The sequence below is a fragment of the Nelusetta ayraudi genome, unplaced genomic scaffold (assembly GCF_046127955.1).
Source record: "Nelusetta ayraudi isolate G7.1 ecotype Tasmania unplaced genomic scaffold, CSIRO-AGI_Nayr_v1 ptg000064l, whole genome shotgun sequence".
Taxonomy (NCBI): domain Eukaryota; kingdom Metazoa; phylum Chordata; class Actinopteri; order Tetraodontiformes; family Monacanthidae; genus Nelusetta; species Nelusetta ayraudi.
The window spans coordinates 1,946,015-1,970,279 of record NW_027466114.1 but is presented as its reverse complement, the minus strand read 5'-3'; the positions used below and the strand labels follow the sequence as shown (position 1 = coordinate 1,970,279).

General features: G+C 44.7%; 2 protein-coding genes across 2 annotated transcripts in view; one reads left to right on the top strand and one right to left on the bottom strand.

Annotated features, from left to right (window-relative positions):
• LOC142898370 (NLR family CARD domain-containing protein 3-like) overlaps positions 1-24,265 on the top strand; it is a 417,525-nt gene that overhangs the window by 55,374 nt on the left and 337,886 nt on the right. The gene's annotated exons all lie outside the window — the stretch shown is intronic.
• On the bottom strand, positions 10,589-12,842 carry LOC142898390 (tripartite motif-containing protein 16-like). The gene has a single exon (XM_076041330.1). It carries the CDS (start codon positions 12,487-12,489, stop codon positions 10,825-10,827), a length of 1,665 nt encoding a protein of 554 aa, XP_075897445.1. The 5' UTR covers positions 12,490-12,842; the 3' UTR covers positions 10,589-10,824.

Genomic DNA, 24,265 nt, shown 5'->3' with positions numbered 1-24,265 from the left:
AGCAGGTGGCGCCATTTACCTTTGACAGAGTTAATACAGTCTGCCTCAGATGACTAATATTACTCTCACTGAGCGCCGTATATGATGGCGGGGAGTTATTATTAGTGTTTAGTAGTTAATGTAGTTTGGTAGTTTGTAGTTTGAGTTTATATGGCAATGCCAGGGCGCATGGGTTGATGTTGCTGGCTGCATTTGTACCAGTGTGGTATAAAGTTTGCATTTATTCTTATTATTCTGGTTCTGTCTGTATTGTTGAAAACCACATACAATAAGTAGACACACACACACACACACACACACACACACCTGTATCTGTGATCGCCTACTTGTGCCTGATGTCGAGGAGGATGATTGATTGATATTTAAATCAGTTTTACTAAGAGACGGAAACGGGACATTGAATGTGTGTATATGGGTCCTGCATGCAATTCTTACTTTTGCCACTAGAGGGACTCTGAGGGGTGGTCGAAAGGGGATGTAAGGCAGTTCCCACCTTCACCAATAGATGGCGTCAGGATGAGGTGAACAGAGATTGGATGCAGTACTAGCGGGGTCGGTTAGTGACGTCAGTCTGAAACACCAGGATCAGTCTCACTACAGTTTCATTAGCGGGGAGTTGTTGGTGATACACAGGGAGTTGAACTACACAAACTACCACGTCACACTCAATGGACATTTATTTTGGTGACAGTAGATGGTTGACATGGAGCAGTGTGACACCAAAGTGACCATGAAGACACAATCAGCAACCAGCTGGGTGTGTGTGAGTGTGTGTTGTGTGTTGATTGTCTACTCGGCTTGTTGTGGCTTGAGATCGGGGAAAAATGATCAATCAAAAATAGCGCCCCCTATGGGAGAATGAGTTGTCTCTGCTGCTGTCTGACGCCAGGAAAAATTGCCGTTCTGCCAGATATTAAAATAATTAGTTGACGAAAAATAAAGAAAAATGACGGCAACAAAGAAAAACTGACGCTCTTCCCCGGTTTGATTCCCTGTCTCCGGGTTCTTGCAGCGGGAGGGACGGGGCACGGATAGAGGTCCGTCTCGTCCGCCTCCAGCTAGAAGCCCAGGAGCAGGCCCGCGAGTTCCGCCTGCCAGGTTGGAAACTGGAGCTCGAAACCGAAACGACAGTCCGGTTAAAGCCGCTTGCGCTCGAGGCGCTAAGACTGTCTGTGGGTGCAGACCAAGCGCAGGTGGGTAAGTCCGCTACACCTCACAGCTGTCCACTAACCCTCCGGGTTTGTTTTTTGTTTTTTTTTTGTTTTTTTTCAAAATTAAGAGGTTTTTAATGATTTTAACAAAGAATAATTACAACACACAACAACAGACAAAGGGCAACGGGTGGCGCCAAATCAATAACTTAATATAAACAAATTATCGTGACAGACACAACCTGTCCCGAAAAAGGACGCCACCCATAAACCTAAACAGAAAAGGTTACAAAAAACATGGGGAAACTAAACCCCAAAGAAAACCCAAAACTAAACCTAGAGCCCAAAAATCCTAACACACAAATACATAAACACGAGGGTCAAAACAGGGTAAGGGTACGAGTGCTGCACCTAGGTAACACACACACGGGAATCAAATAGGGCAAGGGGACGAGTGCCGAGTGCTGCATGTTGCAATTTCTGCTGCAATATGGGCTGCTGTGTGGGTCCTTGAAAATGGCTTAGCCACCAGAAGAAGAGTAGCCAACTGGTTATTCTTACTGATGTAATGGCAGGTGACAGCCAGATATAGAAGAATATAGAATAAAAAACTCCTGACATAAGTGATCCTATGCAACTGCCACGCATAGACTTACCAGGGTTAATGGCAACAGCTGGCTGCTGTCCGTTCTCGGGTGCCGGATCAGTGCCTTCTCCATGCTTGGCCCTTAAGTGCCTCAGCATGGATGAGGTGTTGTTGCTGTATGACAGCCTCGTGTCACACAGCATACACTGGACCTGTAAATATATTAATCAGTAAGTTTAATTGTGTCATTTTGTGACCTCGGTATTAGTTAGGATTAGTTTGGATTGAGCAATGTCACATAAACCAACCCATTGAGACAGCAGTAGATCAACAATTGCTGTGTGCTACGATAATGGCCGTTGTTTTTGTCAAGGGAATCCACGTCCAGGTGAAATAAAAATAACACTTGTATTTACCTTATTATCCGCCAGCAATTGGAAGTTGTCCCATGCACGGGACCTTTTTCTAGTTGGCTCCCGCTGCGGCCCCATCATCTATCGAGGTATCTATCTATCTATATATCTAGCTAGATAGCCTCTCTCTCGCTCTCTCTACACACACACACACACACACACACACACACACACACATATATATATATATATATATATATATATATATATATATATATATATATATATATATATATATATATATGTATGTATCATATATCTATGTGTCTATATAACATATGTCTATCTATATATCTATCTATCTAACTATATATCTATCTATATATCTATGTGTCTATTATAACATATGTCTATCTATCTATCTATCTAACTATATATCTATCTATATATCTATGTGTCGATATAACATCTATCCATCTATCTATCTATCTATCTATATATATATATGTATATATATATATATATATATATATATATATACATATATATATATATATATATACATATATATATATATATATATATATATATATATATATATATATATAACTATCTATCTATCTGTAACTCTAACTTATCTATTTCTATCTATCTATCAAACGTAATATATATGGATCGACTATCGACTACTAACTCTCAAAAAACTAACGACAACCAACAGCAACAAAACCGCGCCATTAAATAGGGACGCCCTATCCCTAAACACAATCGATTCACATGACAAACCGAACCAATCAGGTGATTCATTTGACGTCCAAAGCGCTCAACTGCTTGGAGCGTCACTCAACTGCTTCGAACGTCACTCAACTGCTTCGAATGTCACTCAACTGCTTGGAGCATCACTCAACTGCTTGGAACGTCACTCAACTGCTTGGAACGTCACTGAACTGCTTGGAACGTCACTCAACTGCTTGGAGCGTCACTCAACTGCTTGGAACGTCACTCAACTGCTTGGAACGTCACTCAACTGCTTGGAACATCACTCAACTGCTTGGAACGTCACTAGTCACGTGACCAAACCGTGCCTCGGCACAGTGTTTCCATACGTTTGCTTCATGAGCAACAGCGCATGTGTCGGAGCCTCGGGTGTCAGCGAACCATCACTACCAACAGTGTTTTTCCCAAGTGTTCTCTGTTTTGTGTTTAGCATTTAGCTTTCTTTTATAAATGCCAAGTGGTGAGTTGTGTAGTTGACTTTTGGACTTTTGTTTATTAGTAGCTGTCCTTTGTGAGTAAAGGATTGTTTTGCTTTCATAACTTATCTAAATCCTTCTTGGTTTTTGCCAGTCGCCTTGTGTTGTTTTAGCCTTATTAAAAATATACTTTATTTGCATTTACGGACCACACTCTATTTTTTTCCATCACCCATTTTTAATTCACTATGTTAGTCCTGGTTACCCCTAGTTAGTCCAGGACGTAACATTTCTAACTAGAAGAAAATCAATAATTCACTAAATAAACGTACAAACTACTACAGTATATTCTTCTAAATAACCCTGTTGCTCTTAGGTTAGGAAGGCACCAGGACCAGACGGTGTGTCCCCCTCCTGCCGAAGGCCTGCGCTGAACAACTGGCTCCCACCTTTACATGGATCTTCAACCGTTCCCTGGAGCTGAGACCAGCGCCATCAAAGGATTAAATGACTACAGACCCGTCGCCCTGACATCTGTGGTCATGAAGTCCTTTGAGAGGCTGGTGTTGAGCCATCAATCAATCAACCAATCAATCAACTTTTATTTGTACAGCACTAAATCACATTCAGAAACGTCTCAAAGCTCTTTGTACAATCAGAGAGAATGGAACCAACTGGGCCCAGAGAGCAAGCAAAGTGCGACAGTGGCCAGGAAAAACTCCCCTGTGGGAAGAAACCTAGAGCAGATCCAGACTCCAGAGGGCCGTCATCTGCCTATGACCAGCTGGGGTGAGAAGGAAATACAAAAAAATTTAGAGAGAGACAGAGAGAGAGATAGAAGTAGCCAGAGTGGCAGACAGGCCAGAGTGAGTTGCAGGGTTAAAGCTCTCACAATAAACAGTAGATGCAGATATATAAGAATAAATAATTCAAATATGCATGGAGTGCATGGCCAATGTATTTGACCTCTGTCGTTCTGAACTTACATTTGGCTTCATTGAATCTTAGGCCATTTTCATTTGCTCTTTTTAGTATTCTCACCCCAGAGTCACCCCAAACAGGAAGAGCACCAATGATGTTGACCACCCCATTCAACCCCTCGAACATCTGGGCCACCGCTCTTTGAAACACTTTGCTGGCAGATGAAATCCCAAAGGGAGGACATTTGAAGCGGTACCTTCCAATGGGCGTGTTGAGAGTGCAGAGCTTGGAGCTCTCTTCATCTAGTTTTATTTGATAAAACCCTTGGTTCACGTCCAGCACAGAGAAATAATTTGTGTTAGGCATGCGTGATACCACCTCCTCCACAGTGAGAAGTGGATAATGTTCTCTTCTTGCTGTATTCAGATCCTTGGGATCCATACAAATTCTGCTCTTCTGTGGAGTGACAACAGTAACCATGCTATTTACCCATTGAGTTGGTTCCAACTGTTTTGCTATGACCCTTGATCGCTCCATCTTATGAAGCTGATCAATCTCTCTGTCTCGGAGAGCAACTGGGAACCTCCTGGGTGCATGTATCACTGGTTTCACTTCTGGGTCCAGTTTTATGGTGTGTTCTCCTGGTAAGCATCCAAGTCCTGTGAAGAGATGCTCATATTATTGAGGGATGGCATCTGTTTTTTCCATGCTGTACAGTCCCTTCACCATTTTTAGCTCTGTGCTTGTTTCTATTTTAGCTCCAGCTATTCCCAACAATAGCTGGAGCGGCTTTCTCTACTATTTCGAAGTCAATCTGGTGTGCTTGTCCCTTGTACTGGCATGTGAGTGATGTTTTGCATAGTGGCTCCATCTTGTGGCCTGAGTACGCCACTAATCTGCAGCGAGATGCATGAAGCTCATTGTCAAGCTTCAAAGCCTGAAATGTCTTGGCTGATATAACATTGCAGTCAGCGCCGGTGTCAATCCCAAATCCAACTTTCTTTTCATTTATCAGCTCTTCAGTCCATCTGTCATTGTCACTCTTTGCCTTTTTTAACAGCTGCAATATATTTCGTCTTCATTGTCCCAATGGACATTTCTTCATCATTGTCAGTATATTCCTGATTACATTCCACAGCACGCACCTGTTGTGATTTCTTCTGGCTGCTTGCCCGGCACATCTTTGCAAAATGATTTTTCTTTTCACATTTCTTGCATGTTTGTCCATAGGCAGGACGTTTTCTCAGGTTGTGCCTGTAGCCGCAACCTTTGACTGTTGATTTTCTTTTCACTGGACACAGGGTTTTCATTCATGCTGCCACGTCTTTGGTTTTCTGCACCTCATCTTCTTCATGCAAAGCTTTCATTTGGGTGGATGCCAGCTCACTGGCACGGCACACATCAAGTGCTTTAACAAGCGCGAGGTGGGCTTCTCTGAGCAATCTGGCTCTCACTCGATCATCTTTTATTCCACAGACTATTCTGTCACGAATGAGTGAGTCACAGAGGTCGCCAAATTCACAGTCTTTGGCTTTATTTTTTAGGCTTGTCACGTAGGTGTCTACCGTTTCCGACGGGCCTTGTACACGGGTGAAAAACATGTGTCTGATGTAGAGCAGATATTGTTTCTTTTTTTTTTCTGGGTTCACAGTGTTCCCGGAACTTTTGCTTCAATGGAGCTATTTTGTTCCTGTCATGATCGGCCAAGACAAACGTGTTACTCTTTAATGGCTCGGAGGTGGTTTGAAGTGAAGCGTGCCATTTTTGTCTTGTCTACTTAAGTTCTTATTCTGACACCATGTAATGTCTTGTGTTAATAAATAACTTAATAGGACGACTTGGTTTTTTTTAGTGCAAGCTCCGTTTTTTACTTTGTTACTCCCAATACGTCTCTCAAATGGAAAATGAGTCACAAACAGCATCCGGTTAACTTTCAAATTAAAATCACAATGACTTACAGCAATATGCTACATATCTGACCGCAACAGCGAGAGGCCTGTTTGGACCGTTGGAGAGGAACTCTGTGTGTGTTGCCTCTGAAAAACGGCTGCTTTTGTAACTGCTGAGTTATCAGAGCAATGAACTTTTTATAGTTCCATGTCACCTGGATTTATGAAGAATTTCTTCATCTTACGTCCATTTGTCCACCACCATATATCGTTCAGTCAAGCATCAGTAAATGAGTTTTCAGTCAGGGCAATTCATGTCTTTATTCTTGTTTGCCAGAAAATGAGACTGACTGATTTTCTATTTTTTTTTAATTTTAACTGTTGTAATGAGCAAGAGCTTTTTGTTAACTGTTATCATCAGTGATGTGGAAGTGATTCAGATGTTAAGTCAAGGTTTAGAAACCAATGGTTCAGGAATGCTGCTCACTCTGCAATGCTCCCAACGCTACCCACCAGCACATCTTGTCAGGCTGCAAGACTCTCTCAGGGGCGCTATAGATGGCACCATGATCAGGTCCTGAGGAAAATAGCTGAAGTTGTCAGGATTCCCCCCTGCGGCAGTGTTTTTGTCTCCCTCTGCTGGTCGGGGCTCACAACGCCCTATTGTCCTTATATGGCCAAGTTCCTGTTGAGGAGATTTCCCGCCACTCTTGCTACTCACTTGTTCCTCATCTGCAGCGATTACTCAGCCTATTTAAACCCATTCATGCCAGACTTGCTTTGTCTGATGGTCAGTTCAAGTTCCTCCAAGTTCCTGACCTGCCGTGAAGCCCAGTGACTGCCTGTTTCGCAACGTTTGTCCTGACCCGGCCTGTTTTCGACTCCAGAATCTGCCTGCCGGTTTGGATTTTCCTGCTCTGTCTGCCTGCCTTCCTGCCTGCCTGCCTGTGTCTGCCTGCCTGCCTGTGTCTGCCTACCTACCTGCCTGCCTGCCTGCCTGCCTTCCTGTGTCTGCCTACCTGCCTGCCTGCCTACCTGCCTGTGTCTGCCTACCTACCTGCCTGCCTGCCTGCCTGCCTTCCTGTGTCTGCCTGCCTGCCTGCCTGCCTGCCTGCCTTCCTGTGTCTGCCTGCCTGCCTGTGTCTGCCTGCCTGTCTGCCTGCCTGTCTGCCTGCCTACCTACCTACCTGCCTGCCTTCCTGTGTCTGCCTGTCTGCCTGCCTGTGTCTGCCTGCCTGTGTCTGCCTGCCTGTCTGCCTGCCTACCTACCTACCTGCCTGCCTTCCTGTGTCTGCCTGCCTGCCTGCCTACCTGCCTGCCTGCCTTCCTGCCTGCCTGCCTGCCTGCCTGCCTGCCTGCCTGCGTCTGACCTCTGCCCGTTTTTGGATTCTGATTCTGCCTGCTGAAACTGAAAGACCTATCAAAAAAGAAATCTGTTTCTGAAATCTGCTCGTGGTTCCTGAGCCGTAGCCTGACAGAAGTGCTGAAAGGGGTGTCGACAGTTCTGCAAAGAATCACCAGCAGGGAACCCCACCAGCTTTGTCACAGAAGGGGGAGGCAAAAATACACCAGGCCAAGAGAGACACCAAGGCCCTTCCCCCCTGACCAAGAGTGGGACATGAGAGTTGACCTCAACAGGCAGCTCAGGTTCCTCACGGAGGTCACCACCACATCTCTCCACCCTGACATTGTGGTGTGGTCCTCCAAGCCAAGAGTGGTGCACCTCATCCATCTAACTGTACCCTCAGAGGAGGGTGTTGAGGCCGCCTTTGAGCGAGAGAAGGCCAAGCACGCTGAGCTGGTAGCTGAGTGCTGGGAAGTTGGCTGGAAGACCACAATCTACCCAGTAGAGGTTGGCTGACCAGGCTGCATGGGGCTTTCCACCACACGCCTTTTGAGTGACTCAGGAGTTACTGGAGGGAAGCTGTGAAAGGCCATTAAAGACCTGGCAGAGGAGGCTCAGAAAGGCAACTTTTGGCTCTGTCTCAGGACAGGAGTTGGGGAAAGAACACCAAACCCCATCAACAACCACAGAATCAACGAGGCAAACGTCCCTGTCACTGCGCCGCCACAAGGAGACGTTCCAGGATTAAAGGAGCGAAACGTCAATGAATGGTAGTTCCTGGTTGATGACCCTGCAGCTGACCCGTGGGCACCGAAAGAAGTGCGACAGGCAGCAATGCCAAGCAGGAAATGTCACCTACCTGTACATTTACAGTAAGTCATAAAATAGCTATATTGCATTTATTTTTCAGTGTTTTAAGAGTCCTTTCAATAAAGAGCTAAATACCATGAAGACACATATTTTGTGGAAACACACCCACTCCCACATTCAGGGGGAGGTCCTCCACCCCCCCGCGAGATGTCCCGGTGTTGAAACTGTAGGAGGCGGCGACTCTAACCGGAAGGGTCGGGACTGTTCTTCACTGTAGGGGGGGGGGGGCGCTCCACGAGCAACTCTACTTCCTGTAGGGACTGCTTTATGCAGCGTTTTTTCCTTGGCATGTGTTTTCTTGCTTTGCATCGCTCCTCTGTTTACAGCGCATTGATTGATGAAGTAAATGTTTTTATGTCCTGCAGCGTGTTTGTTTGTTTGTTGTTGTTTTTTTTTGTTTTTGCGTTTGCACCACGATCCTCTTTTTGTACCTTTTTAAACTTGTATTTGTGTTTGTGACTTTGCGTCGTTTCCGTGCTCAAATACGCGATTGTCCCGTATTTGGCAACTAAAAAAGCTGTCCCGTAATGAACTGAGACGGGACACACTTTTTTGTTGTCTTTTGTTTGTTATATTTGTTTATCTTATTTGCAACCTCTTAATCTGGAGAAATGAAAGTTTATTGCTTTTGAAATGGTGTACTTGCATTATTATGACATTTATTATCATTATATATGATTTAAAAAATGGTGTCAATAATATTGTTTATCGACAATAATTTGGAGCACAATTACTGTCCAGCAAAATTTGTTATCATGACAGGCCTACACTCAGGCAGCTAAACCTGTCTTATTGTTTCTTTAAAAAAAAAAAAAAGATTTTCCTTGGTGTGTTTAAAAAAGAGTCAACTATTTTAAATTGTGATTGAATAAAGCTGTTTCTTTGGAAGTCCGTCTCATCCTCTCAAATCTCAAAGCGTAACGAACCTGAACAGCCCGAGGAATTTTAATATAGTCATTTTCTGGGGTGCAACTCCCCAGGTGGCGTTGTCAGGCAACATAATATATAACATATTATAGCATTATATAATCACTATATATGAATTTTTTTGTCTGTAAAATATCTAATTACTCACTTTTCTATTAGCATTTCGACGACCCATCAGGGCTTCCTCTAGGATTGTTTGAATCCGTGGGGGAGGGCTTCAGCGTCGTCATCGGCGCCATATTTAACAATATGTTAAATTATTATTTTTTAAAAAAATGCAAATTACTTATCAAACACACCTAACAATTCAACTACCAATGAATGAGCAGTAGTATGCATGTGATAACATAGATTGAAAAATAAGCCGAAGTGATAGCTCTTCTCTGAATAGACAAGCTAAGCCAGTGTGCTGCAGTTAGCTAGTGAAAATAGAGCGGAGTGGCACCTTTTCACTTTGTTACGCAATCTATGTCAGCGCGGCGCTGCAGCCTGGAAAGTTTCTCTGCCTTTTGGACTCATACGGTGCAGCTGGAAGGAAAAAAAAAAAAAAAATCATCATTCCGAAGGCGTAGCGGTGCGCCGCCTAATAAAAGCTCCAATATTATCAATTAATACGTTTCTGTTGAATTTTATTTTATGCGCTACATAGATTTTCTTGTGCGCTGAGAATGTGCAAGTAGTGCGCGATTGCGCAAGCACGCAGCTGAGAGGGAACATTGGTTGTGATGCAATAAAGTAAATACATTGTGAGTCAGTAAAGTACCCGTTCTCTACTTGTTCTGTAAAATAGTGGTTTGTGTGTGTGTGTGTGTGTGTGTGTGTGTGTGTGTGTGTGTGTGTGTGTGTGTGTGTGTGTGTGTGTGTGTGGCATCCTCCTCCTTCATGCCAGAGAAATATCAGCTGTTTCCTACATTGACTGATGTGCTTTTGAAACTTGGATCTTGTCTTCATGGTGTTGACTTTCTAAATGTCTGTGGTGAATACATGGAGATCTTGACAGAAGAGAAATCTACTAACAAGCAGAGACTTTATCTGGATTGTCTTGTTGCTTTATTGCTTCAATTCAACACTTGATCATTGACTTGACATTGTTGTGCAATACAGACTGATGGCATATTTCATGACTTATTGATTGACTATTGTCACATTGAGCCAACAAGCAGAATCAAAAGAAGAAAATTCTCTCACAATATTTACATGCATTCATCTGATTGTTGACAAACGGATCAACAGTCAGAAGGTTGATCAGATGGATGAGTTGTTGAAAGGTCAAAGGTCAGGGTGGAAAGGTCCAGAGTGGAAGCAGACCTCAGCTGTGTTTCCACAGTAATAAATGATGTAACTAATGACACATTATTAATCTGTGGGATGAATGGGCTGCAGAGGAAGAGAAACAACGTGGCACAAACATCCAGCAGCCGTGGAGACAAACATCAGGTGGACAACAGTCACCAGGAGCACAAACAGGAAGTGGCGTCCAGGCCCCGCCCACCCTGTGATTGACAGCCAGAGACACTGGGCAACAAACGTGAAGACAGAAGAAGAATCAAAGGTGAGAATTCAGCTCAGAGTCTCTCTGACGACTTCAGTCACACTTTCATCAACTCAGCTGAAGAACCTGAATCAACATAAAGTCCAACATATAGCGGCTGAGTGAAGGAGGTCTGGACTCTGTGGAGGAGCTCCATGGTTCCAGAGACGCTGTAGAAGGACAGAAGACCTGCTCTGTGGTCCAGGTACACTCCCACTCTGGAGGACCCAGGACCTGAGACATCAGTCCTGATGTTGTTGTGACTAAACCCATATCCACCTGGGGAACAATATAAACTCCAGGATTTGCCATTGCATCCAAATGCACTTTCCTCTGACGTTCCTGCTCTGCTGATGTTCCTGTAGGCCACTGCTACACCAACCCACTCTCTCCACTCCACCTCCCAGTAACATCGTCCAGTCAGACCTTCTCTACTCAGGACCTGCTCCCAGTAAGTGAATCTGTCTGGATGATCACAATAAGACTGAACTTTCATCATGAATGTCACTTTTCTGTTCTCCTCAGATAATAACAGATGTTTGTTCACTGTGTTTGGATCCAGAGTGATTTGAGGTGAACATCTGAGGAAGTCCTCTCTGCTCCTGGGTTCTGGTACCTTCAGTAGAACATCAACGTTGCTCACTGTCCATGAGATGTTTGTCTGAGTGTCCATCAGAACTTGCTGTATTTCATCTCTCAGCTTGGTCACAGCTGCTGCCACGTCCTCAAAGTATCTCAGAGGACGGATCTCCAGCCTGGAGGAGTCTGGAGACGCACTGAGTGCTGGCAGTGAGGAGAACCTGTGGAGAAACTGGCTGTGGTCCAGTGTGTGTGAGATCTTCTCCAGCTCAGCATCTCTCCTCTTCAGCTCCATCATCTCCTGCTCCAGCTTCTTCTCAAGCTCTTTGACTCCACTCACTGCTGCCCCCTGTGTGGATCTGACCTGCTGCTGCACCTCAGAGTGTCTTTTCTCCAGCAGACGGATCATCTGGGTGAGGATCTTCTCGCTGTGCTTCACTGCTTTATCAGCAGAGCCGTTGATGGACTCCACCTCCTTCTGAAGCACCTTCAAGTCTTTCTCTGTGTGCTGGATCTTCTGCTGGATCTTCTGCCTGGTCTCCTCCAGCTCTCTCTGCCTCTCAGTCCTCTCTGCTGCTGCTGCCACTGTGTCGTGACCTTTATGTTCATCCACACAGCATAAACCACAGATGATCTTCTGATCAGTGCGGCAGAATATCTTCATCACCTCATCATGACGAGGGCAGATGTTCTCCTGGAACTGCTGGCTGGGTTCCACCAGCTTGTGTCTCTGTAGGGGAGGAACATCACGATGAGGCTGGAGGTGAGAGTCACAGTAGGAGGCCCGACAGACCAGACAGGACTTGAGGGCCTTGAGTTTCCTCCCAGTGCAGACATCACAGGCCACATCTCCAGCTCCAGCATAGCAGTGATCAGCAGGAGCATCTTGGAGTCCAGTCTTCGACAGGGTCTCCACTAGAGCTGCTAACATGGTGTTCTTCTCCAGGACAGGCCTTGGTGTGAAGGTCCTCCTACACTGAGGGCAGCTGTAGACTCTTCTCTCCTCCTCTGCATCCCAGTGGTGTTGGAGACACTTCCTGCAGTAGCTGTGTCCACAGGAAGTGGCCACCGGATCCTTGAGAAGATCCAGACAGAGGGAACAAGAGAAGGTTTCTGGGTCCAGCTGAGCTGCTGCCTGAGCCATTTCACCTCTGAGAGCCACCGACTGACTGACTGACTGGCTGACTGACTGACTGACTGACTGACTGACTGACTGGCTGACTGGGTTCCAACTTCCTGAGAAACAAAACCAGTTTGACTTGAAGGGGAGGAAACAACCAGTCAGAGCTGTGATTGGCTGCAAGGACCACAAGGGGCGGGGCTTCTAACCTCCTGAGTCATTCCGGGAAGAGGAGTGTCAGGGTGTGTGTTTGTGTGTGTGTGTGTGTATGTGTGTGTGTGTGTGTGTGTGTGCTTGTACACTTTGTTTCCTTGGCGCTGAAGACAGACGACGACGACGAATCAAAGTTCATAGTTCACAATCTGAGTTGTCGTTTGCAGCTGATGTGTTTGCTGCTGGGACACACACACACACACCCACACACACTCTGTGTGTGTGGGTGTGTGTGTTTTTGTGTGCGTGTGTGTTAGAGGCTAATGCTAATGCTTGTTGTTCGGCTAGGTGTCTTCACCTGTCACAGGTAATTCACATTTATTTCAAGTGAGGCACCGCCGCTATCTGCTAGCCGCTATCTGCTAGTCGCTCACTGTTATCTTATTGCTCTTCATAAAGAGCTTTATGGAGCAATAAGAGCGACCAAAGTGAACAACTGCAGTGAATCAGGTGATGATCCAGTTTAGATTTTTCTCTCCGACAGGTCAAACTGTTGTTTTGTAGCATCTGCAGTTTTAAGAAGCGTGTGTCATGTGTGTATACATAGAAGAGTGGAGTGTTCAAGTTTCTCTTGTTGCTGTTTGACAAAGACTGGCAGTATTTTCATGCATTTTCTCTTCATTAGAAACTGATTGGGGTCAAAGAAAGAAAGAAAAAAGCTTTTGGAGAAAGAAAGCAATGAAAGTTGCTTCATTGCAGACTTTTACTGATACATCTGTCCTGGACCAAGAACATTTCGGCAACCAACCATTTTTTTGACCGTCGTCCTCTACACCACGGCTTTCACAAAGCGTGACGATATCGTTGACTGGAAAAGCTGACTGGCAATGAATGATGACATGAGTCTGATAAAAATGATGGCGTCACGCACGGCGGGGAAAGCTTGGCGTTTTAACGCTCAAAAGGAATGAAATGAACAGCATGTTGGAAGCTGGAGAAAGTCAAGAAATAATGAACAAGCATGTTGAAGCATTGGATCATTATTTGGGGGAGTTGATGGATTTGCAAGTGGCTGTACAAAATCTCTTTTCTAACGGAGAGGAAAGGGAAGCGGATCATATGGACTGGGATGAGCCTAAATTGATACCTTTTCCACATTTCTCATCTGACATTACAGAATGGTTGACTGGTGATGTGGGAAAAGGAGATGAGCAGGATGAGCAAAAGAAGCGAGAGGAGCTGGGGGAGCAAGAAGAAGCAAATGCGCTATTGGTGGGGCCAGAGGACAGTGTGTCCCAGGCTAAAGGGCCCGTAAGCAAGCAGGGCTTCAAGCAAAGATGCCAGCTCCTCCTCAGCATCATCTCCTTTATATTCTGCATGCTGAAAGGCTGAGGCTGAACAAGCTGCTGTAAAGGCCAAAGCTCAGGCCTTGGAAGTCAAACATGCACTCCATATGGAAGAACTTGAAGCTAAAAGCAAGAAGGGAAAGGCACCACGTGGAGACTGAACTGGCTGCAGCAGAAGCAAACATGCATGTATTCATGGGGAGTGTGATGTCACAGGCCACACCTGAACAACCACCTTCGTCATTAAAGCAACCGCAACCACCGGAAGCTCAACGGCCGTCAACATCAAAGCAGCTGAAGTCAGAAAACGTGACACCCTTACGCCAGTTCCAGGCCACTGGAACATCTACAGTATATAAAATTCCAGTAGCATCTCCAAAACATCCTCAAAGCCTGCAGCAGTCAAATATTCCTCACCAAACTATACCATGCAAAGCAAAGGCAGAAAAGAAACCTCTGGGTTACGAGCAAAAGGATGAGCATGGCTCCTCCATCTCAACAAAAGGAAATCTAATAAATGAAGGTTTCCTTACTGGCGTGTTAAAGAGGCAAAATGAAATCACTGAATTGCTTGTAAAGCAACATCAAGTAGTTTTTCTCCCCGCCAGAGAGATTCCTGCATTTGATGGTGATGCCTTGCAGAATAACTCCATGTTTTTGTTGTTGTTAAAGTTTCCTTTAAAATAATTCATTTGAACTGTGAGATGCACAATGCATTGAGCAGTCATTCAAAATTTGTGAAACAGTTTGATTTATTTTGAAATAAATGAATAATTCATTGAAGCTGATTTATGTTTAAATCTGTATTTAAAACTGTTAAGTCTTTTTTTTTTTTTTTTTTTTTCATAAATAAATAAATAAATAAATAAATAAATGTTTCGCTCTCCACCGAATGTAGCCAGTGCAGAGTTGCCCCACCTAGCCAATCAGTGAGCTGCGTGAGCCCCAGCTGGTCAGCTCGGAAGCGGAGCTGTGCGGGGTTGCAGCTGTTCTCTCAACGCCTCTATCCTCTGTTTTATACAACTCAATAAATGAACACAGCACAACGTCATTACTGTATTTTGTTTTTTTCTATGCATTTAAAGATTGTCTGCCTCTTGTTAGTGAGAGAAAATAATATTTCAATACTGAGCGAGTGGCCATGGAGCTGCCGTTAAGCCTGAAGCAGATAAAATAAAGGTTTGAATATGTGCCCCCCCCCTCATTTGTTTCTGCAGCTGGGTCTGTCCCAGGGAGTTGATCTTTCTGTACTTCTGTGGCAAGGTGCAGAAGGCCCGGGCGGGCTTGGAACCGCAGACTCCCGGGTAATAGCCATGCACGCTTCACCATTTGGCCAAGGAGCCAGGGCGCATGATCAACTGGAGGCATACTGACAGGACCGTCCACTGTCACACTTCCAACAAGACATTTCCACTGGGAGCAAACTGCCACATAATACGTGACAAGAAGAACACACACACCACACACACATCACACATACACTCTCTCTCTCTCTCTCACACACACACACACACACACACACACACACACACACACACACACACATAGCATCATGTGACTTCCTGGAAGTGTGGGAGCGGTTGAGGCGGCTGGATGGGAGGAGCCACGGTGAGCAGCAGAAGCAGGAAGAGAAGCTGAGTTGAGGGTTTTTTTCTTCTGTAAATGAAGCCAATCATTTATTGTGAGTTGTTCCCTTCTTATTTCCAGCGGCTGCTCTCCCATTGCTAGCAGTAATGCTGCTACAGGAGTTGATTTCAATGCACCCGGACATCATCTTAAACACTCATATTGTACTTGATCTACCTTTTCAAGTGTTGAGCTCTTCAACCATAAACTATGGCCCCATAATCCAGAAGAGATCTGACTCATCCTATATACATGGATGTGAGGGCTTTTCTATTTGCTCCCCATTCTCATTACATTCATCACCTTTTTACATTGCTCCATCATTTTGTGAATGTGCACTGCCCACGTGAGTCTTTCATCAAACCATCTCCCCAGTAGTTTAAAGTGCTGCACCTTCTCCAAATCCTGATGATATCATTTGAACTGAACCTCCTTCCCAATTCTTTTCCTTGTAAAAATCATTGCTTTGCTTTTATCAACTGAAAATCTAAATGCCCAACTATTGGCCCATTTCTCTACTTTTAAAATAGCTTCTGGCATTTTTTGTAGCCCATCATCTGCAAACAAAGAACAGCCCATCCCCTGTTGCACTTGTGAAAATACTTCATTAATCATGACTGAGAATAATAATGGACTCACAATGCTCCCTTGTGGCGTTCCATTCTCCAGCCTAAAACTTTCTGAGTACTCATTTCCTGCTCTAACTTGTATCTTTCTATCTTGTAGAACATTTTTTATCCACTGCTCCATCTTCCCTCTTACCCCCATTTTAAAAAGTTTCATTAGCAGCCCTTCTTTCCATAACATAGCATATGCTTTTTCAATATGAAAACATAACTACTATCACACTTTCTGTATTAATCTGTGCTTTTCTTATTTCATGCTCTAAGCACAGCAGCGCATCCATAGTATTACGGCCTTTCCTAAAAGCACTGTGATATTTGACTATATACCCTTTACTCTCCAAAAAATACCTTCATCTTTTATCATTTTCTCCATGACTTTGCAAATATTTGATGTTGAGGAAATGGGCCGATAATTGATTGGCTTGTAGACTCTCCCTCCACACCAACCTCAGCTGCTCTCCGCAGGGAGAAACAGCTGACTGGTCGTCACTCACTGTGTTGCGACATCACGTCCATGTTACTGCGCCCACTCGCACTGTGGCTGTTAGTTTGGTTGTGATGTGAGACAGTTGTTGAAATAAAAGCCCTGAATCAGTGACGAGCATCAGTGTTGATGAGCACTGGCCACTTTATTAGAGACACCTCGCCAGTCTTTGCTTGTAAACTTCCCTCCTCCAGTGTGAGGAGCAGCCATCAAGAAGCAGGAAGAGAAACCGAAAGTTAAAGTTGTTAACAGTCTGACTCCACTTTGTGTTGACGCAGTCTGAGCAGAAGCAGAAGTGAAGCGGTCGGGTGAGTTGTTCTTTGCCATTATCTCCTTTCCCAGCGGCCCAACGTGGCCCGTTAAGCCGCTAACAATCAAAGATTTTATTTGTCACGTGACACATGACACGGCACCGCGGTGAAATAAGTTTCAAGTTGGATATTCGACAGACATTCGCTCCGGGAAAAGACTGCGGGGAAATGTGGCTGTGGCAACGTGATTGTGAAATAACAGGAATTAAAAATAACGATTAAAAAAAGTATCAAGTGACGAGTTAAATGTACGTTTTTACAAGAGTACAAAGTTTAAAAAGTGGAAAGTACAGGAGGGAGAGAGAGAGAGAGAGAGAGAGAGAGAGAGAGAGAGAGAGAGAGAGAGAGAGTGTGTGTGTGTGTGTGTGTGTGTGTGTGTGTGTGTGTGCTCTTGGTGTTAGCCACCCTGCTATATCAGCAGCTCCTCCAGTCACAGGGTGGATCAACATCAGCAGGTCCACTTGTGGCTGCAGGTCTCCAAGAAAACAATGAGGAAAACACTGAGTGGTGACTTTTAGCAGCAGGCTGTCAACACAGGGCTAACTCAGCTGCTTTGTGTTGGATGGTGAGTGCAGTGAAGCTGCTCCACTGGAGTCCAGTATGGAGATGAAGATGTGACAGTGGCAGAATGAGGAGCTTTGATCAGTGTGAAGGATTCATGCAGACACTCAATCAACACAATCAACACATTGAACACACAAACACATCACATCCTTCCTTCATTTTGATGATGATGATGGTGGTGATGATGATGGTGATGATGATGATGATGATGGTGATGATGGTGATGGTGATGGTGATGGTGGTGATGGTGATGGTGATGAAGATGAAGATGATGATGGTGTTGATGATGAAGATGATGGTGATCATGATTATGGTGATGGTAATGGTGATGAAGATGAAGATGATGATGGTGATGATGATGAAGATGATGGTGATCATGATTATGGTGATGGTGATGATAATGATGATGGAAGCAGCAACTTCTCATGCTGCTCTCCTTCATTGCAGATATGATAATGAACTCTCAGAGCTTGAGTGTGCAGTGGTGTCTTCAGCTCTGCAGTCCAGCCCCTCCCACCTCACACTACTGGACCTGAGTACCACCATCCTGAAGGATCCTGGAGTGAAGCTGCTCTGTGCTGGACTGCAGAGTCCAAACTGCAGACTGGAAGTTCTCAGGTCAGTTCCTGCTTTCTACTGGTGGACAGTGTGTGTCAGCAGATGACAACTGGTGTGTAACGCTGCTCAGTGTGAAGACTTTGAAGCAGATATTAAAGACTCATCTAGACAAAGTGGATGTTGTTGATATTTTCATGTCAACAATCTGCAGCCAGAAAAGACTTTGGATGGTGGAAGAAAGTGTGGAAAATGTCTCCAGTCACTTTGGAGCTCAATGGAAGTTGTTGATTGGTGATGAAGGTCACATGACTGAGCAGAAGATCCTGTGAAGAAATATTCGAGGCAGATTAATAGTGCAGCAGTATTTCTTCATCTTGTCCTTTGAATGTGTTTGACTTGTAACGAGACTCTGATGACTGAAAACAGCCACAAGCACACAAAGGACTCACTGATTATTTTCCATCTTCACTGCTGATTGGCTGCACACTGACTGACACACTGCTCTTGTTATTGTGTTGACAACACACTGGCACAATGACTCCTTTGAGGGAATGACTCAGTGATCTGAACAGCTGCACATCTGGATCATCAACAGGGAGAAATGACTCTTAATATGACATTTACACCATTTAAGAAATCAAATATTGATTCTTTATTCAGGTTGGAGAGCTGCGATTTGTCAGAGCTCAGCTGTGATTGGCTGCTCTCAGCTCCGAAGTCCAACCCCTCCCACCTCAGAGAGCTGGACCTGAGTTGGAACCAGCTGCAGGCTTCATCAGTGAAGGAGTTGAGTGGTTTTCTGCAGAGTCCAGACTGTAAACTGGAGACTCTGAGGTCAGTTCACCCTCTTCACTCTACAACTTGTATCACTCTTGTTATTGTTGTCATGATTTTCACTTCACTGCTGTTGGAAATTCAATTTGCAGTCACTGGTTTGTGTTTGAAATGAGTGAAACTGGGTTTAAAGCGGTGTTTCTCAAAGTGGGTGGAGCGCCGAGTCATGTCTGGGAGTGTGTGTATGTGTGTGTGTGTGTGTGTGTGTGTGTGTGTGTGTGTGTGCACCATTGTGCAAATATTTGACAGGGACGGAGAGAAGAATTCAGGAGTCCAGTGGTGGCCAGTGTTCACTATGTTCACTGTTGTTGGCCACTGTTGGCTGTAGAAAGGTTCAGCGAGTCGCTGTGGAACGATGGTGTTGATGTGGTCAATTTCATCAAAACGAGAGCCCTGAAAGCGCGGCTATGCTCTGCACTTTGTGAGGAGATGGGAGCACAACACAAAGCTGTGTTGTTTCACAGTGAAGCCAGGTGGTTGTCCCCAGGAAAAGTGCTGCCATTGGACAGAGGGCTGTGGGAATTCTGCTTCCTTTGGCCACATCCCATCCCTGTCAAATAGGCTTTTCAGCTGTTGCAATACTGAAGACTAAGTACAGAGCTAAGATCCACATTGAGCCTGGTCTGCCAGTGGCAGCATCAAGCCTGCAAGCCCACTGTGAGATGTTGTGCAAAGCAAAAGAGGCCCATTGCAGCCACTAATACAGTAACTCTCACACACTCTCACACACTCTCACACCTCTTGCCAAATACCTGCATTTCTTCTTTTATCTACATATTCAACTCCATTGTTTTTGCATTAGTGAAGTCAATGAATGGTTATTTGCACAACAGAATAACTTGATAGAAAACAGAGGGAATGTTGATGATAAAAAGTTCATTTTCTTTATTGGATGTTACAAAAGTGCTTTGCCAGAAAAGATCTTTGCACAGCAGAACAGTCAAAGTATTCTTGTTTAAAAAGTAATGTTCAGGATTTGATGCCACAAAGAGTGATTTGCTAAAGTGGTTTATTGGAACAACATGAATGATTTCATAAATGAAGAGAAAAGTGAACTGAATGTGAAATGAATGTTGATGATAAAAAAGAATGTTGGTTTTGATATCACAAAAAGTGTTGTGCCAAAGGTCAAACATTATTTGCACAGCAGAAATGCGCAAAGCTGGTGAGAGGAATGTTCATCTTTTATGCTGTTTGAGTAAATTTGAAAAAAAAAAATGTAGTCACCATTTTGTCTGGGTGGGGGGCATGAAAAATTTCCTTCCTCCAAGGTGGGGGCTACAGAGAAAAGTTTGAGAACCACTGGTCTAAAGGCACAGTGTGTAAAATCCTGCCATCTAGTGGTCAGATTTCAGATTGCAGCGCTCAGTCACTCACCCTCTCTCCCTCCCTCTCTGTTTCTGTAGTGTCAGATTCTGAAGTCCACATTTCACTTTGATTTCCAGAGTGATCACACCCTGGAAAAACTCTCCATCACATAAAGAAAGGCATTGTTGCAGGAGTCATGCAAAGAGCTCAAGGAAGGACAAAGGAAGCACATCCCTCATGAACTTGTGATTCATGTAGCTATGTATATATATGTGTGTTAATTTACAATGTACTGTATTATTGTATTGTGTTACAGAACCACGTTCTTCTGATAATCAGAGAAGTAAAGGACTGTTGAACCTTGAACTGCCTCCGTGACTCTCTAGCCGGAGTCACACCCCCATAGTGTTACCGGCTCCATTCAGTGCACCCCGTAGAGTTCCATAGCTCTTACACACACATTATACATCCATGTTGGAGATAGCTAAGACACGAGTGTGCCGTAGTTGTAACCTTAGTGAGAGTGGATAATGTCAGAGAGTAGCATGGGGCATGGAAGAGAAATGTGTGAAAAGAAAAGAATGAACTGCACAACATCGAGGGAGAGAAACTGATGCAACGCAAGCACCCAGAAGCACTTCCTATTCCTGCCTCTTGAGGGCACTGTTGCTCCACCTGAAGCTCCACTGTACTCAGGCCTCCTTCAGGATAGAATGGTGGATTGGTCAAACCTTGAGCTAGGGAGGCCATTCAAAGTCCATTCATGCTTTATTTTCAACAACAATTGCAAATATGTGAGTTTGAAGCGTCCCTGTGGAGAAGAAAATACAGTTTTTAACATTGTGCAAATGTGAGTCCCTCATGACCATCTGGTGTTGTTCAATGCTGAGGAACGTCCTGGAGCAGATAACAGTCATCAACCTTGGGGACGGTTCCAGGCAGTACCCCTCGCGCCTGGAGCCAGATCCTCTCGGTCTGACTCCCCCCTGTGGTTTGTGGGGGAAGTGTTTTCCTAGAGTGGCTATTTTACGCTCTCTCCCGACCTCAAGTGAGATCTGATCATCAGGAGAGGAGCATCACAGCCAATCAGGTACCACCTCTGCATCCTCCCAACGTGGTTCATCAGAAGGCCGTGCTGCAATAAATTCCAGTTGTCCTGTGAGAAGAAGTTGAGGTCCAGATGCGGCACTACATGAACAAAATTTAATGTGTGAAAGGTGTAAAATGTATAATTTCTTCCAGAACATGACCCTCAGCCAGGCCACAACTGGACCTCAGCCAGGCCAAAGCAGGACTCTTCCTATGGTTAAAGCAGGACTCTCACATATAACACACTACACATCTCATCAACTACAAGATTTTGCTCTTTTTCATTTGAAGTGGGCCAAATCACTTCTATTCAAAGTCAACTCATGAAAATTGCTGCTGGAATTTGATTCTTTTAATAAGCCATGTAACTTGCTATGATCCAAGGTTTTGAACAGGTGTGATACTGGTGTGTGGCCACAGCGTGCACATCTGATGTTGCTCACAGTGGTCCTCAGTGTGCTCAAGGAGCTTGTGTTGAACAATTAGAGGGAACATTGGCTCCAGGTCATCCAGGGTGCAGAGCCCAGACCCCTGAGGGACAGGTGAGGACCTCCAGCCTCCACCTTCTGATTGGCTGCTGCTGCTGATGTCATCATGTGACCTATCATAGAATCTGACTAATAGAAACCTGCTGTTTTCTGCTGCAGGTCCCACTGAGGACCACAAGGTCAAGGCAGAGGTCACAGCCTGGTGGTGAAGGTCAGTGACACACACACACACACACACACACACACACACACACACACACACACAGAACTCCATTCCAAGCCGCAAAACTGTAAAGGCAATGGTGGAAGCAAGGTACACTTTAACCAAAGAGAAGGCCTTGGCAGAAATTAAGCAAACTTCAGCTGTTAGTTTGACTACAGACATGTGGACATCAGTCAACATGGATGCGTACCTTGATGTCACTTGCTATTATGTGTCAGACAGCCTAGATCTGGCTACTGTGCTTTTAGGTGTGTAGTATTTTCCTTTGACCCACACAGAAGCTAATATTAATAATTATTAATAATATTTCAGAAGCAATTGCAAATTTGATGGCAGAGTTTGAAATCACTGAAAAGGTCTGTGTGATGGTTACTGATGGAGCTCACAATATGTGTTAAATGTTAGACATATTTATTGCTTTGCCCACATGCTCAATTTAATTGTTAAAAAAAGAAGAAAAAACAGTCAGACTGAGCTGGAAAACATGCGCAGTAGGGCCGGCAAAATAGTGGAACACTCCAGTTCAAAAGCAAAGGGAAAGTTGTAATCTATTCAAGCCAATGTGGGCATGCCCCCCCCGCCCCCCAACCATCTTGGAGCCACGGTTTTAACAGGCTGGCTTTATTAATCAAAGCAATGCTCAGGCTGCTGTAGAAACGCTGACACCAGAGTGTTCCAGTCTTATTGATGGGTCGGCAGAAGATGTGCCACTGGAGACAGCAACAACATCCGCCAGTGCCGGTGAAGAAAATGACAACTTGTGGGCCTTCCTGGAAAACTACGTCGAGTCTCGGCACCGCACCAGCAGTGCATCTGCCAGCGCTGCAGTGGAGATCCAGAGGTATGCATGTTAAAAAGTGTTGAAACATCAGTTGTTTATTCAGTCATTCATTGTGGTACTGTCTGTGTCATAGATATTTGAAAGAACAAATTCTGACAAGAGCAGAAGTGACTGGGTGGCACAGCAGACTATATCCTATGCTTTGGAAAACTGCATGCAAGTATCTGTGCATCCCAGCATCATCTGTTCCCTGTGAAAGGATCATTTCCAAAGCTGGGGAGCTGCTCAGCCAGAAAAGTAGCCGACTGAAGCCTGCGACAGTAGGAACAAAAAGAAAGAAGGAATATTTCCCAATAAAAACCTGTGAAGACAAATTGCTTGTCTGCTTCTGTGAATAATCCTTAAAAAAAAAAAAAAAAAAAAAAAAAAACGTCCAAGTCCCCAAATGACAAACCATTATCTTTAAGGGTTTTCCTGAAACACACTTCCAAAACAACAAAAACAAAACACAATGTCTCTGAATTGAAACACCATGATCATTTGCAAAGTAGGAAGAATCCGTAATCCTGTTAGGGACTTTTAGTACAGTTTTTAAATCAAGAATAAAGCTCAAAGCTTTAAATAAACCCTGAACCAACATTTAACCCTAAACATAATTTGCATTTATTCTCTGGGTTAATCTGGATTGTGTTTCAGAGTATGGGGGAGAGCATCTGCATAGTTTTTGTAATGACGATATAATCATTATTTGCTATGAAGGACAAAACAATTGAATGACCACAAAGACTTTTCTGAGCTTTTATTGCTGTCATGGGATTGAAACCGTGCCAGTGCTTCAGCTGTGCTCTTTAGAGGTTGCCATGTCTTCAGTTGTCCACCAGATGTCACCGTCACTCAAGTCTTGAAGTTTTGTATCTTTTTCGGCACAATTGTGAGGAAAGCCTCAGTGCATCACGAGGCTTCACTTGCCCACCACTAAAAATCCCAGGGAATCTAAGCGATCCGAGGAGGAACAAGGGGGCAAACTGAAAATCACTCCAGAGGAGTGAAACACGCACGCGCACGCACGCTGCTCTCAGCTCCAAATCTTCATTCAGCACCACGAGGCCGGAAAGCGCCACCAGAAGTCCCGCCCACCCAGCGGTGTTCCACCGCAAACAACAACACACCTGCGTGGCCGCAGCCAGGCACACAGAGCAGCACGGGTCGGCATTCCCTTGAAAGAACTGCCGGTTTGAACTGGACCGGGACGTTCAGAACTAGTTTCAGCCTGATGCCACCGCGAGTTAAACACCTTCCGGATCCGTCTTGACTGCGTTTGTGGCGAGGGGAGCTGGCGGAGGTGGAGACAATTCTTACAGTGGGTGTAAAGGAAAATGGGGGAGGATTGCCGGACAACGCCACCTGGG